Source organism: Bicyclus anynana, chromosome 2 (genome assembly GCF_947172395.1).
Source record: "Bicyclus anynana chromosome 2, ilBicAnyn1.1, whole genome shotgun sequence".
NCBI classification, from domain to species: Eukaryota; Metazoa; Arthropoda; class Insecta; order Lepidoptera; family Nymphalidae; genus Bicyclus; species Bicyclus anynana.
Window position 1 is genome coordinate 186,473 of NC_069084.1, and position 17,239 is coordinate 203,711.

A 17,239-nucleotide genomic window follows, 5' to 3' on the forward strand; every position below is an offset into this window, starting at 1 on the left:
AAAATTTTATTCACTATATTAAGTAATTGTTCTAAGCTTATTACTTAATTAAGATTAATGATTTAATTTAGGATCAAGTACAATGACTGTTAGGTGTAAAATTACTTACTAGCGTTTTTGCATTTCAAATGTATTTATTGATAAACATTCCACAACGACTTGGTTTAGTATCTCTTTAGTAGCTCTTGACTTTAAAAATCTTATTTGGCGCAGTCGGTAGGATCCATAGGAAGTTGTGATCATAAATTGCGGCCTACCTCGCTGCAACCGGACACCGAGTGATAGCCAGTAGCGACCGACACCGCGCGCTGTGCCGCATGCAGTAGCGGCTGCAATTAGCGGCCGACAATAAATCAAACAAGTGTGTGTTTGCGTATGCTAATGCGCCGTGATAATGCAATTATATTCAAATTCCGCGGCGCGCGGTGACGCCGTATCTGATGCAGGAGCGACGTCTGCAGACAGGGAAGGCTTCGTGTGTAGTCTTTGAGGTTCTAAGCTAGTCGTAGAATTGCTGTTGTTAGAGATTTCACGCCTAATCTTCTATAGATCTATAAGTCTGCCGTTCCTGTACATTTTCAGTAGTACCTATCGGTTATGGTGTTTATGCTTTAAAACATATTTGACACATTTGTATGTGCTGGTCTATAGCATAGTCTCTAAATAAAGCCCGCTCTTCAGTTTGGCCAACTCATTGGCAAATACGCCGGCTATCATGTACTGCTGCAGTTTCGACGACCACAACAATTTCCAACGTGAAGAGCGGGCATTAGTGTAAATAGAGAATTTGAATATGACTGATTGGACGCAGTAGACGTCAACGTCGCCTATGTGTTGTGGACACAGTGCAGCGCGTGTGTGCGTCCGCCGGCGGGATAATATTTGTCTTTTGCGTTCACATTCATAACCTAAAATACATGGATACGACCATAAACGATGACCCCAGTTATACCTGTGACTCAATATCTTGTCGTTTATTGATGACTACGCAAATAAACGACATGGGTAGAGTTACTAGTCAATATAGATAAAGCTTTTGTTTTTTCTGTAAGTTTAGTACTACGAATAGATGTATTTTGAAAACTGTCTATTAGAAAAGAAACAATACCTGATTTGTCCAAAAATCATTTTTGTACGCATAAATGGCTCAAAACGGTTGTCATAAATCGTGTCACACATAACTTATAGTCATGATTTAGACGCGTGTGTGCAATGTGAACGCATGACCCGTCGGCCGCTCGCAGGCGCCGCCCGACCGACCACCGGTAAGTGTCAGCTCCCAGGTCGCGCTAACCATTAGGCTTAATGCGTTTCAGCGTTATCTATTCCGATCTGCGCTAATACAATTTAACGAATTGATCGAATTACACAACACGAAACAAGATTAAATAAACATTTTAATTCAATAAAAAGAAACTGAAATCGACTGTCAATTGTAACACAGATTAAGTAAAATCAGTGACAAAAACTTTTAGTCAAACATTTCAGATTGAGCGATCAGACGTCAAAACAGATCCCGCGTCTCGCTCCGACTCGAGCGGAGAGCGCGCGCGCGTGAGCGAGACGGCGCTGCGAGGTACAAAACAAATAAAGACATTACGGACAGCGCATTAAGATGTTTTACACTTACGGCGATATGATCTATCTCCCCTTTTTGTAGTAATTATCGGTAATCTGGCAACACTCCGCCGCGCGGCGCATAATGGGCAGTGTTTTTGTGCGGCAACCCTAATCACGTGTCAGATTTGCCGTGTTGCTACATATTAAAGCTCTTCGATATTAATGATTTTACAAATGCGTTCGTTATTCAATTTTGTTTTTATTGGCGGTCGGACCGGTATCGAGATTATGTACCTTCGCGCCCACGCCTCGCTCGCTCGCCGCGGACCAGCGCCTCGCGCTGTGCCATGCTGTACAGGCTCTGGGTACAAGAACAACAACAACAAGCGGCTCGAGACCGTAGTTATTTCGAAGTTCTTAGAAAACGTCTGTGTACAATATTTGAATTCCTAAGGTTTTAAGTACGCTTACTTTGAGGCTAGATAGCGATAAGTGTATGTTTAAGTCCATTTATTTTATCTATTTAGTAATTTTTGTCTTGCAGCTCTATGCCATAATTTGAAATAATCGTCAACATTTGCCTGTACATCAACATTTTGATTTTCAACGAGGAGTCTCTCGTCGTCATCAACCCATATTCGGCTCACTGCTGAGCTCGAGTCTCCTCTTAGAATGAGAGGGGTTAGACCAATAGTCCACCACGCTGGCCCAATGCGGATTGGCAGACTTCACACACGCAGAGAATTAACTGAAGTTATTAAACTATGTGCTGATTATTTGACGACTCCGTTAAGCCACATCATAAACACTTCTTTCTTGAATGGTATATTCCCCAATAAATTGAAGTATTCTATAGTAAAACCCATATTTAAAAAAGGCGATAAAAATAATATTAGTAATTACAGACCCATAACACTAGTCCCTATCTTGTCTAAAATATTCGAAAAAATAGTGTGTAACAAGATAACTGCTTTTTTAGAGAGTAATAAAATATTAAAATCACAGCAATATGGTTTTAGGAGAAATAGGAGTACAACATTGGCGTGCTTCGCACTAAATAAAACTATAACAGAAGGGTTAAATGAAAAAATGAACATGGCTTCAGTATTCCTTGATATGTCGAAAGCTTTCGACTTAGTTTGTCACAAGACACTACTGAGAAAGTTGGAACGTTATGGGGTAAGAGGAAAAGGGCTCCAGTGGCTAACAAGCTACTTAGGCCAGCGTGAGCAATGTGTCGAAATCCAACAAACTTTAAATAGTCATTGTAAAAGGTTTTGTTGCTGCTATAGTAATCTAAACCCTTACGGTGTACCTCAAGGGAGTGTCTTAGGACCGCTATTATTTATAATTTATATCAACGATTTACCAGAACACATCCCTCATGACTGCATTCTATACGCAGATGATACTACAATTACAATTAAATGCAAAGACAAAAACATGCTTCAAAACGAAATTAACACCACATTACAGAAAACTAAGGATTGGCTGGAAGCTAATAACCTATCAGTTAATACAACAAAAACTAAATGTGTTCAATTTCTGACCTACAATAGTACTCCATCAAATCTATGTATTGTATATGATCAAATGCCAATAGAAGAAGTAGATACTGTATCATTCCTCGGCCTCTTATTAGACAAACACTGTAATTGGAAGGACCATGTGGACAAACTATGTATAAAATTAGACCGATTCACCTATGTCCTGAGACGGCTTAGTCGAACCCTCGAAAAAAATTTAAAGACTGCCTTACTAGCGTATCATGGTTATGTATCGTCCATACTGCAATATGGATTAATCTTGTGGGGCAATTCAGTAGATGCTAATCGAGCATTTATACGTCAGAAAGCATGTATTCGGTCTATGTACGGAGCGCACTTTTTGGATAGCTGCAAACCCTTATTTAAAAAACTTGAAATTCTTCCATTACCTAGTCAGTACATATATCAAATGCTTCTTTTTGTAAAAAAAAACCCTAGTCTATTCTCTATTCACACCAACAACGCAAATCTGAGAACATGCCGCAAAAATAAATTGGTTACACCTCCCACAAGATTGACAATATATTCCAAGAGTTCTTTTTGTATGGCAATAAAAATATATAATAAACTTCCTCATAGTCTAAAAGAGATGCCCTGGTCAATATTTAAATGTAAAATTTATAAATTATTATTAAAAAAAAGTTATTATGACATTCAAGATTATTTTATGGACATGGACATTTTCTAACTTATTATTTTCTAATTGTGACATTGTATTAATTTAGATTCTTTTTTTTTCTTCATTCAAATGTATTTAATTATTTAAGATAATTCATACACCAGTTATGGTAAAATGTATAAAGGCTCAATTGTATAATATGTACCATCATGTTAAACCTACATTTTCATGAATAAAATATCATTCAAATTCATTCATAAGATAATTCTCTGGTATACAGGTTTCCTCACGATGTTTTCCTTCACCGATTGAGACACGTGATATTTAATTTCTTAAAATGCACACAACTGAAAAGTTGGAGGTGCATGCCCCGGACCGGATTCGAACCCACACCCTCCGGAATCGGAGGCAGAGGTCATATCCACTGGGCTATCACAGCTCAAGGAGGAGTCTCTACTAAGTAGCTAATATCGTATCTCGCCGTACATACTCTTAGAAGAAAGCAGTAGGTATTAGGCTATTGCACGTCATGTGACATGTGTGTCGTGTGTCGTGTGTCGCGTGTCGCGAGCGTGACACGTGAGTCGCGACTCGCAGCAGATCGATGGCAACTGCCGAACAACATTCATGTCTCATCAAACTATCAATGGCGACGGTAACTGATGGCGGCGGCGGACGATTTATGGTGTTTCGTATTCCATAGCAGCTTTGAATTATGCCTGTGAGTCTAGTGTTAGTTTATGCCGATACGGATTTTTAAGTCACGGAAAAGGTTAATAAAAATGCTATGGGTTTTTAGTTGTACGAATACTTTCCTACAGGATTAGGAATTGTACACAAACTCGCGCTTTTCGTACCTAAGCTTTACGTCGAGCACCTAAAGATGGGTCAAGTCGATAATTTCCGTAAGAAACCACATGTGTCGGTGCTACGAGCAGGCACTGGAGGTGTGACCATGTCGTTGAGGACCACGGCGCGACAATTTCAAATCGGGTTATTCGCCGGCTGTAACACATTCATGACTTCACTATTGTTACTTACAGCACAGTTCCGGAAATCTTGATCGTGTTCATTTCAATAATAATAATAAAAGAAACAATATATTTCACTACAATATTACAATTTCACTGTGTTAAGTGTTTTTGAAATATCGAAACTTTGGGACTGGAGGTAAGCACACGGAAGGAACGGCCAAGCGAAAGCTTCTTGAATTGGTATCGGTCAAAGCTTTTCGCTAAATACCATTGACAATCAAGAAGTAATATAGGAGGCTTCGTTCGTAACACTCTTGAAAACATCGCGCAGGGCGGGGGGGCGTGTAGCAATGAATGAAAAACCCACGACTGATGCACGTCACTTCCCCGCACGCACGATTTCACACCCGCGCAGTCTTTCCCCCCGTCGTCCGCATATCATGGGAGTGTTATCAACGAACTTGTCAGACCATACCTAAATATTTAAGTATCTACATATATCACATTTTCTTTAATACCCATAATATTTGCCGACGCAAAAATGTTTGTACGTAGATAATCAAGTTAACCACCTTGACAGCAATCCCTAACAAAATGAAAAAAAGATTTCGTCCGCGTATAAAATTAAAAGGAAAGATAAACGCGACCTTTTTGAAATCGATTATAAAATTAGCCTCTTAATGAAGTGTAAATCATTAATTACCAAATAAATGACGTAAATGAAGACCCGCGCTCGCGGCGGGTGATCGCCGCTGTGCTAATTACACTTGCTAATGAGTGTCGGCACCACAGTTGCTGTCGTGTTGTCGGTTTGATTGTGTCAAAGACATTCTACTCTTGGAATCAGACTTTAGCCACAAGCTCAAAGACATCATCCATGCGGCGGTAAAAATCTTGAGGATATCACAACTCCCCGTCGCACTCCTCGCTGCAACTGGCTTGGCCTCGTCATCTGATCCTGTACACGGACTGCCGCGCGGCGCGTCGCGTGCGGCTGCGTGCGGTTATCATTACAACGATCTCGGAGTCGGCGTCATTAGCGCGCTCATAGCTCGCCTTCCCCAGCTGTGAGCGGTCCGCGCGCTGCCCGTGCGTGACCGCGCCGCTCATGTTACTTATTAAATAATTAGGTAACAATCTTTATTATAAGAAATATTTTACTATAAGAGATAACATTCGAAACTGATTGGTGTTTCCGAAAGTAGAGTATTAACGTGGCATGGGACGACTTACCTACTTTGTAAACGTTAATGATATTAGGATAGAATAACTAACGAAATCAATGACTAATCATTGTACTAAATACTTGAGTAAGTATTTACGTATACATATGTATAATATGTTAATGTTATGTTAATTGTAATGTTCACTTATTATAACCTCGTCAATTCGTCATTGATACAAGTGGCGGCAACTTGGTAATAATTAGTTATTAATAAAATTTGGTAAACACTAAAAGTAAAATTAATTATCCCTGCCTTTAATTAATTATTTCCGATTGATGTTACCTACCGAAATAAACTATTTTTATTTATTTATTTTATTTAAACCGACCCGAACCTTCATCGATTTCAATATAGAGATGTACCTACCTATTGAGTAATATTGAAGTCGATAAAGATTCGCGCATGTTTTGCTGACTATTTTAAGGTTAGTTAAAATAAAAAATACTTTTTACGATTTATTGGAAGTCGTTTTATTCAACATATATTTCATTTGTTAAGTTATCATGTCTCGTGCGTTAACAATCGATGTAGTTTGTGTGCCTACGTAGCTCTGACGGAGCACATAGACCCGTGCAACAAACACCGAACCGCACACGCACACGCACACGCACAACGCACGACGCAACAATTACCGCACGCAGTGTCCATTAGCGCGCAAACAAACGCAATTTCGTACATAAACAGCGCACTACCGCGAGGGGCGGCTGTAATCGAATCGTAATGGCGAATCGATTGTGACCGCAAATCGAGAGCCAATGAAGCCTCCATCAGCTGCGGCCGGACCCCCCCCCCTCCTGCTCCCTCACACACAACCCCCCTCCACCCGCGCCGCAGCCTCACAACATTGCTGTGTTTGTTATTACTCTAATTAATCTGTAATTAGCCATATTATTTTAGGTGCTTATTATCCGAGCCAAGCGTTTAATGCGCTGTGAAAATAAAACACCAGACAAGCGTGAGTCAGCTGCAGCTACGGAGGGTTCCATAACTATTACAAAAATCAATTCATATTTAATTTAACTTTTAACGTTTAATTTTACTCAAAATTCGGCTGATTCTGTTTACTAGCAAAAGACTTTGTACCTATGAATTTTTTGTCTGGAGTATCAAAATGTACTTATTTTGAGTGTACTTAGTTTGAATGTTCTAATTCAAAAGACTAAACTTGCCTTACTACTCTGTCCGCGGGCAGAAGCTGGTGGCACTTCTTGGCGCAAGTCGTTTGTTCAGCAATTAGTTACCGCTGAGCTGCGTGCGGCAGATCGCCGTGATAAGCGATAACGATAATTATTAATTTCACAGAAATTATACTCGACCTTTACACCCCCCCCCCCCCCCCCCTGCACCGCGCCACCCCCGCAATGTTCACATCGCATGTTTACTTTGCCCACTAACTGCGATTCCTAAATTAAAGGACATCGTTTATAACTTTATACTACGATACTATTGAAAATCCCTTTGTAGAGGGCAATCAAACATGAATATTTTGTACTAATTTATTTTTTTACAAGGGACAGCTACAAATGCGCAGTGTAGGATTCCGTAGTTTAAATTAGAAACACACACTATAGGATAGACGAGGAAAAAAATCACCTCACTTTTCATGTAGGGAAGGAACCTCAAAAGTATTTTTATTCCAACGTTCTTTTTACCGTGTATGTATGCCAAATTTCAGCTTTCTAGTTTTAATAACAGACTCTTGAGTTATCTTACTAATAACTTTATTTATTTAATTAAAAACAGAATTAGTATGCAATTATTAAATTCCAATTACGTTTTATAAGTTGCTCGAATTTAACTCTTTCAATATCAATTACTACCTAGTTTTTATAGTTTTCCTTATTATTTAAATATACTTTTGTGATTTTTTTCACGGATCCCCAAATCTTAATTTAAAAATAATGGTAGAAGACCCTCATACCTTTAAAATACCAACACTGCGACATAACAAACAAAAAAAATATCCCTAATTTACATGTAGGCGACATACCCTTAAAAAGATTTTCAAGATTTTATTTAACGATTTTGTTTATATTTTTAATGTTCATACTTACGATAAATTACAGCTTTGCAGTAGTCACAGTCTCTGCGCTAAACCGCGGACATATGAAGGGACAGACAGACGGACATAACGAAACTTGGGTTCCTTGTGGACAACGGAACCCTAAAAATATCACATTTACTACAACATACTTATGTAAGTATAGTTTATGTAAGAACTCTTAAAAAGTAAGGTTGGGTAGGTACCCACCATATAAATATGATATGTCTGCTGTGAGTTTTCGAAGAGTTGGGGTTCTGTAGAGACCATTTTGGTTGCAGTATTAGGTCGAATAATCAAACTCTCTCAATCTAATTAAACAAACTTTTACACTGCTGGACCGACATTAAACCACATAAAGAATATAAAGAAGTTAAGAAAAACCACAAGAAAATTGGCTTTTAAAATAAAAAACCGGCCACGTGTATTAAACCACGCGCATAAAGTTACGGATTTCTTAGAAAACTTAATTTAAATATCACGTATTTTTTCAAATTTTCCAAAAGTCAAAAACGCTGACGTCTTGATGTACTAACACACTTAATGTACTAAACGTCAAACTAATTGTTAACTGATATTTTTGTCAAAGTCACGTCATGAAACAGTTGATATATATACCATCATGGCCGACAGGCGTTTTGGCTCATATTGTCAAAAACGTATTTAAAAACTAAAAATTTCATGTAATCATGTCTAAAAAAATATGAAAATTTTTTTAGTCTAGTAGAACGATTGTGAACTATTTATGAACATTAAAATAAAAGTGTCAACTAGCCTATTGAATAGAACATCCAGATTCGACATTAGTAGAGCTGAGCTGTTTAGTGTCGGAGTGTCCTAGACATTATGGGCCATCTAGCAGGTCTAGTGACACTGCGCGCGCGCATCTACGAGCTACGGCTGCCAGCGCGGCGGGTGCATCAGATAGGATTACGATAAGGAGACATCGCTTAGATGCGACAAGCACGAGTATTCTCTAACGATGACTTGTTTAACTCGCAAGTGCGAGTGTCGAATTCACCGCTATCTTTCTCTTTCTATAGTATTGTGTTAAACAGAGAGAGATAGAGGTGAATTCGAAACTCGCACTTGCGAGTTATAAAAATATCGGCTTGGAGGTCTAGTGACACTGCGCGCGCATTTGAGAGCTACGAGCTAGGCCTCTTGGCGCGGCGGGTGTCCTAATGCAGTTTCGATCGCAAAATAAATAAATACATTAAAAATTATTTTAACTGGGATTTTGTATTTTAAAATAAAAAGAAAAAGAGAAATCAAGTATGACGATGTAAACAACTCTCTCAAGAAAGTTGATTTTTTTTTGATTAATAATTTAGTGCTCAAAAACGAAATGCATAATATTTGCATACAGCAAGTAAAGGCCAGTGTTAAGTTTAGTGATGAGGAATTAGATCTGGTACCACTACTGGTGGTGGTGAATACCACTGTTTTTCTTGAAATTACGTCAGACGCTAAGCAACAGTAGGGCCCACATTTAAATAATCCATTGGACAGACTTAGTTCAGCTGCAGATGCGGTTTAAAAAAAAATTGTAATATGACTGATATAGACTTACTTTCATAGCATTATATCATATTTTACTATAATAAAAATAATGACTGTGCATAGTCAGTATATATTTGAGAATTTAGTGTATGTACATAAAAACGTACGCAATTTTAAAAGGAAATGTAATTGTAATAATATTAAAGTTGGAAAAAAAAATTGATGCACACCACATTAGGTTACAAAAGATTAGTAATTTTTTTAACACTAGAAAGACCGGCATTTTCTTTTACCTAAAAAGACCAACACCGCCATTATGACGCTAGTATGTCTGTTATCGTATGTCCAGTAGATAACGAGATAACGATTACTTACTAATATCCAGTCATATTGGTTTAGTTCAAATAAATTCAATATTTATCATTTATCATCAATACATACCTATTATATAGTATATACTATTGGAGTATCTGTCTATGATTTCAAGATACCTGTGTTTTCTGAAGTTTAGTTTACACGATACTAAAACATAAACAAGCTTTTTAAAAAAAACGTGGACTAATTTTTGGAACGACTGAACCTATTTTAATGGGACTTTCACAGGAAGACAGAGAAGATTATTGATCAACAGGTAGGCTAATTTTTATCCCGCAATAAAATACATGGTTCCCGCGGTATTTGTGAGAAACTGAATTTACGAAGTCGCGGGCGTTTAATAATAACGAATACAAATCCAGTTTACACACCTCTGATAGATCAAATTGAACAATAACAAAGCCGGACTTAATAAAATAATGTAGGTAATCAAATATTTTTATACTATAGGTATATAAAAAAAAAAACATATAAAAGAGTCTCAGGCCTAAACAAAGTATAAATTTAAAAATATACATATATATTACTTCACGGAACCGTCAATTTGGCCGCTGCGGTCTTTCCAGTGTTAAGTTAGTCGACTATTACTCTTTAAATAGCTACTGCTACTTAGCTGTTATGGTTTTTCTTGTAATTTCGTTATATATCGTGCTTTTGTAATTCTAACAAAAATTTGCTATTAAAAGCTTAATATTTTACAAACGGATCTCTAAATCAAAAAATATTGGTAAAAGACCTCTCATATCTTTCAAAGACCTATCCAACGATATCCCTCATTATGAAAAAAAACGAGTAAAAAAAAATCATCCGCACTTTACATGTAGGGGAGGTACTCTAAAAAAATATTTTTTAAGATTTTACTTTACGACTTTGTTCACATTTTTAATGTAGATACTGTAGATACATGTTGCTAATTTACAGCTTTCTTATAGTAATAGTCTCATCGCTAAGCCGCGGACAGTCGGACGGACGGACAGACTGTCATGGCGAAACTATAAGGGTTCCTTGTGGACTACGGAACCCTAAAAATTAAATGTGATATTAAGGTAGGTACAATTCAAAACTTTTAAAATTCTAATGATTGCGCACCGATGCCTTTTCTTAATATTCTCTGTGTGCTTCTAAAGATAAAGCGTCGCAGTTCTAATTTTTGGGAGGCTATGTATCTACCTATCTCAGTGCCTGTTTGACTTTATTGCAATACCTACGCAAACACGATTACGAAATTGTAGCCAACTTACGAAACTTGTAGCCTCGAACTTAGAGGAGTTATGATATTTCATACTAGAGATGGGGACTGGCGCATCAAAACTGAGGCGGACAAATGTGGAAAATTTACTCAATTTAGTCACTTATTAAACAACGAACGTTATTTAAACAAATAATACCTAAAATATATCGTCTACAATGTCAAGTTGTGTGTACAGAAAGTGTAAAAACTATATATACCTACATACGAGTAAATATACAAATTGTGCATGATTGTATGCGCTGAGTGGTGTAGCTAAGTTCGGATCACTTTGCGGTAATTTTGTAGGGACGTAAACTATCTATAGTATAAAATTATTACTGCTTATTACAGTTTAATAATAGCTGTAAAGCCAGAGGCCTGCACAAGGTATTTAACCAGGCTGTGCAAAAATTGTACGAAATGGTAGGCCCGATTGCGACGGGATAATAATTGATATTTGACAAACGTTCTTACAATATATGTGTGATGATCGGATAGCTAAAATATAAGCATTTTTTCGTACTTAATATCAAAGTAATTTCTAACACAAAACTCGCCATTTTAGCTGATTCCTACCTACACATCAATTGACTCTCAGGGCTCTTAAATTTCTAGTTTAAACTTAAAGAGCTAATATCACTCTAAAGCTATCCGAATATTAATTCTTCTCTATACTACTAGTATAACCAACTGTACTTTTCATAAAATGTCTATCATCAGAACATCAAAAGTTCTGTGGCATACGAAGTTTGTATAATAAACGCTGTCCGGTTCGGCCATCCTCTGTAGTCAGTATTTAGTGGTTACGGTAGATAGGTGAAGGTTAACATTCAATACTAAGAAACTCGTATAGGTATTCTCGTCATAACTCTGACGTTTCCAGTTACTTAGGAGTAAAATCAAATTGAACAGCCGTGCTGAGTGTAGCGGCGCCCGCAGCGCAAGGTCCTGCGCAAGAGCGCAGCCGATGGTCTCTCGCGCAGCGCAACGCTCGATAGTTTGTGAAGTTGCGCAATTGTTTATCATGATCACACATTAGCTCGACCGATCGCTCGATGGATTGACAGATCGATTTGCTTCGATTGTGAAATACACGTTAATGAGTTTGTATGAGGTAATTGGTGGCCCCTGCTGCCACTAGGAAGGTGATCGCCAATCGCCTCTGACTCGGTTCTACTCACAAAAACTTACTGTAGCGTACATGAACGGGGATAAAGTAGCATATTATTTAGCCGTAGGGTAAATATTTTTTTAATTTTTGTCGTTTGCCAACGAGCTATCAAATATAGGGGAGACCGGGGCAAGACGAAGCTCGGGGCAGGACGGGAAATGTGCTTGTGTGCGTGACTTATGAACGCTACAAAGCCGAACTTAGTGCCATTTGGGCGATATTTTGTCGCATCATACGAGTCCGAGCGGTGCGTACGCGTCACTGCGTGTTTTGGCTGCGCGGCGAGAATAAACTGATTTTTGAAGGATTTTTACGAAGTTTCCTATTTTAAGTCAATGTGCACAAAGGTAGGTATCAGTGCTAATGTAACTTTGTTTACGCAAACTTGTTATAATAGTGTCAAACTAACGTATTTCAATAGATTTTTCGTTGAATAATTTTGTGGGTTAGAACTATTATTACTTTTTTAAAATGTGGCAATTGGGGCAAAATGGTTGGGGCATAATGGGATAGCTCTTTTTGTATACAATTCTTTTTACAGCTATTTAATTAACGATATTTTTTTGCAGTTATTGTTACGAAATTATAAACGTAAAACGAATTGTGGAGCATAAGTAGAAGACGATATGAGAAGAGCTTTACTTTCTGATACAGTGGGATTTCTTATAGCTTCAACTATATATGACGTACCTAAATAGACCTTGGAACGCCGAGTAAGAAAAGCGTGATATGCTGAAGATGCCGATACTGAATCAGATAATGACTATGGGAAAAAGAAATTAGGACGCTACATAATAGTTTTCAATAAAGGCATACCACAATAAAATATGTACTCATTATGCCCCATAGTTTTTCCCATTTTGCCCCGATCATGGGGCAAGACGGGATATTTGACATGTGTCATTTATTTAATTTTTTGGATAATAAATATGTAGTTTTGCGAAATAGAAGATTGTAATTATATTAAATAAAACTGTAAGTGTTTCATTCAATGCAAAAGATTTAAAATAAACGTGTTTATTTTCGTATTATGATGGCTTTTCTCTTAAGTATCCCATCTTGCCCCGGTCTCCCCTATACGTACTTAAGTAATTATCACCAAATGGATACCTACCTACCTAACTAAAAGATTACCTACAATTTTATTATTTAAAAGTTAAATTACCAATTTTTTATTTTATTACTTAAATAAACTAGTAATAATAATTTGTGCGATTATAACGTGCGAATTCGATACCCCAATATACTTCTAAGCAAATAGAACACACTAAAAATAGAATCGATAGTCAATATTCATTTATTTCAATTAGGATTAGTTTTCAAGCATTTTCAAAACGTTAATACCTACTCGTTTCAGGATTGAATAAAAGAAAAAATAATGTTTGATATACATAATATGTTCTCCCTCACTTCGCACTGACTGAAAGTTTGGCTTGTGTCTCAACCTAGAGATGGGAATAAAAGAGAGTTGCAGTACCGATAATTTCAAAATATTAATTCAATGAGATCAATCAAAATGTTTTCATTAAAACAGGGCACAAAAAGTAACGATTTTTTTATTTTCTTTTTGCTGCCTAAGTGCTATAACGTAAGCCTTAAATCGTCACAGCAACTTACGCAGCGCTTTCGTTGAGAACCTTTTTGAAGCAAATGATTAGCACATCTGCTAGCATAAACGCCATTTTTAGTTTTAACGAGTTTAAATAATTATACTATGTGTGTAAAGGTGTGCGTGCTGGTGTAGGTAGTTAAGTGTGAGTTAACGTAAAATGTGTGAGAATAAAATTGTATGTACTTTTACTCATTGAATAACAGCAGTGACCATTTCAGAACCGAACGTGAATTTGCCAAAAAAAAGTGAAGATTCATAACTAAAAGAATCCGGATTTATAAACAAAAAGTTTTAAATACGAGTATGTATATCAACTATAAAATCATACCCACGCCTTATAAAAATGCATATGAAACAACCCAACCGAGCAGGAGAAATCGCAGAAAAAAAAGAAAATTTATGATTTTATTTAAAACACGAAATAATGTTTGCTATTGCAACTGCTTACAGCAGCGAAGAGCTATCCAGGACCAGATTTTACGTACAAAGTTTAATGCATGAAATATGGCGTAAAAGGCATGCAAAACATCAAAGTATGATATATTTTTATATATCTCGATTTTTATAAATCTCGCTATCTGTCTACACCCACGATGTGATCTTGAAAATATCGATAAAAGTCGAGCACTAATTATAATTTTGGAGTCAAACTTCCTATTAGGTAGTTACATACTTTATTTTTATTCCGATTAATTTAATTTTCCCTAAATTTTAGCTTAATCTGCAAAGACGTTGGACTACCCTACTTAAGTAACTTTTCTATGAATAAATTTACAAAACGCACATTTTCAGTTAGGAATGAGAATCTTCTTAAATTCGAAGAGGTTAATTCATAATTATGTTAGGTAATAAAGTTTATCAGTGAGTTAATAAAAAGAATCACTAACAACTGCTTCCAGAAGTTTCCGTCGGAAGTTTGCTAAGCACATACCGGCACGGATGCAAGAAACGCGATGACGCGGGTTCCAAATCTATATTATCTATACGAATATAAGAGGGAAGATTGTTTGTTTGAATTTAGTAGGCTCCGAATATACTAAACCGATTAGAAAAATTCTCTCACTGTCACAAAGCTAGACTAAGCAAAGGTACACTATCTCCTTACTCCTACGGGTTCTGTCATAATATTTTATAGGGTAATCTCTGGATCTACTAAACCGATTTTGAAAATTCTATTACTTCTATGAAGCCACGTTATTTATGTCATATTTTATTCCCGTACTCTCACGGGAACGGCTGAAACTATCCCGGTAAAACGTGGTGTCTCTAGTTTAAAATAAATACTATTTTTTAAATTAATACATATAAGTAATTTAAGTACATTAGGTACCTACAATAGTCGTGGACGTTATTTACTTAGCTAACAATTAAACCTTAATATTGGTTGCAACAGGAACATTAGGTAGGTATATCGGCAAACATTGTGTGTCACATGTTCATAATATATAATTTGATCAAACAGGAAAGGAGAATGTCAGATATCATATAATAGTTTAACCCTCTACTTAGTAATGTTCAAGCATATATTGCTGTTTATTTACTATTAAACGTAAGTTCTAAAACCTCTAGAACTTGGTAAATTTAATTTAATTTAATTTTGAAAATGGGTTCGGATAAAAGTGCAAAAGTGGACGTAAAAGAGAAAGCATTCAAATGTGATTGTGGAGTCGAGGTACCAAGGTACTAACTTTTAACTCGTGAGAAACAGCAAAATGAGGTGCGACACTGACTGACTCTTGGACTCTTCTTTTAGCCCTATTGTGAGTATAAAATGGAATTGGTATAAATGCTTCGAACCCAAGCATTAATATTCATGTCTTTAAGAAAGCTATTAAGAAAATGTGTAGCGAGAATGAGAAGTGTCTTGTAATAGGAAACTGTGGAATGTACCGGTAAATATTTTTCGCAGACTTTTATCCCGGTGTGTCCCATTAAACCAGGAAAATATTTATTTAGAAATTTGTATACAAACTGAGTAACTTCTTTATTTAATGTAGGTACTTTTTTTGGTTAGCTGTCCGATAGATCAGAGCGTGTAACCCTCTCACAGCACATCGGCCCGCGGGCGGCGAAACACTCACCGGCACTCTCGACGGCGCCGGGCGACACGGGCACGGCGTCGCACTCGCGCTCCTCTCTCCTCTGCTCGAACTCACTGGCCACTCTCCCTCCCTGCCTACTCCCGTTCAGCCCCAGGATCGCGTCTATCGTGTGCCGCGGCCCCTGGCTCATGTTGGGCACTTGGGTCAAACCTAGCCTAGTCTTCACTACGTCGAAACTTTGGTTGAGATGCATCTGCTGTGCGTGAAAGAACATCCCCATCCTGTTCAGAGTCTCCAGGTTCTGTTGGTGCTGGCTCATGGACATGGACTGGTCGGTGACGTTTATGGAGGATGTCGAGTTCGGACTGCTCATCTGCGATCGCGGACTGTTTGTGTCGGACCGGTCCGGCGTCTGGGAGCCGTAGAATCGGTCCTCGGTTACGTCCATCTTGCCCGAGCGGACGAGCGCGACTGACTGAGGCCGCGGAGCCGCGTCGGGGTCGGGAAAGGGGCGGAGCCTAGGGTGGGGGTGCAATTGCCCATTGAAAGTGCGAATTTTCGGGTCGCGAAGTGATTTTGTTTGGCAAGGCGCGAGGCACTATTAGCATTTGCCCCTCGGGACTTCCTTATGGTATTGAAACGTTCAATAGTGTTTTTCGCTTCTGATTCGGCCGATTGTGCCAAGTGTTTGCTGATCGAATTCTTTGAATCTCAGTTGTTACTGTTTAGTTTGCGTTCTTTAAACGCAATAAAGGGTTTTGATTGACTGTGTATTTACTTGCACCTACTGTTTTTATTTTTTCGTCTTGATTGTTGTTTTGGCGGACTTAATAAATGACTTCAGTTCATATTTAATTATGGAAATAGATATTTGGTAGGAATAGGCGATAAAGTACATCGCAAAACTTTTCTTATTTCTGTGACGATTGCTAATAAAATAAATGTGTCTTAGATGTTTAAAACAGCCAGAAATCATAACCACGTGGGAGGCGCAGCAAGGTACAGTATGAGCTCTAATTAATCAGACTGAGACAATTACACTCGCAATTGGCCGACGAGCACGCGGCCGAGTAGGAGAGAGCAAACAGTCGCCCATCTGTCTGTTAACACATGAATTTAACCAAATCGGTAAACCGGTAACCCAACAATAACAGCTTTCACGACTGACCGCCTCGATACATCTTTTAAAAGTGACTTCATCACTCGGGAAATTGGACTTTGTTTACTATATGCCACAATACAAACTTTCCAATGATACGAGTGGGACATTAGGATCTTCCGAGTTCAGAAGCGCGATCGTCAATATGACGACCGTCTCGTTCGCCGGAGCGCGCGTCC

At 37.8% G+C, this 17,239-nt stretch overlaps 1 protein-coding gene across 1 annotated transcript in view; it reads right to left on the reverse strand.

Annotated features, from left to right (window-relative positions):
- Positions 1-16,988, reverse strand: part of LOC112051930 (retinal homeobox protein Rx1-like) — a 47,985-nt gene extending 30,997 nt beyond the window's left edge. The window contains exon 1 of the mRNA XM_024090788.2: positions 15,941-16,988. Within this exon, the coding sequence (XP_023946556.1) occupies positions 15,941-16,349 (409 nt within the window). The 5' untranslated portion in view covers positions 16,350-16,988. The remainder of the gene's footprint in view (positions 1-15,940) is intronic.
- Between the last annotated feature and the right edge of the window lie 251 nt (positions 16,989-17,239).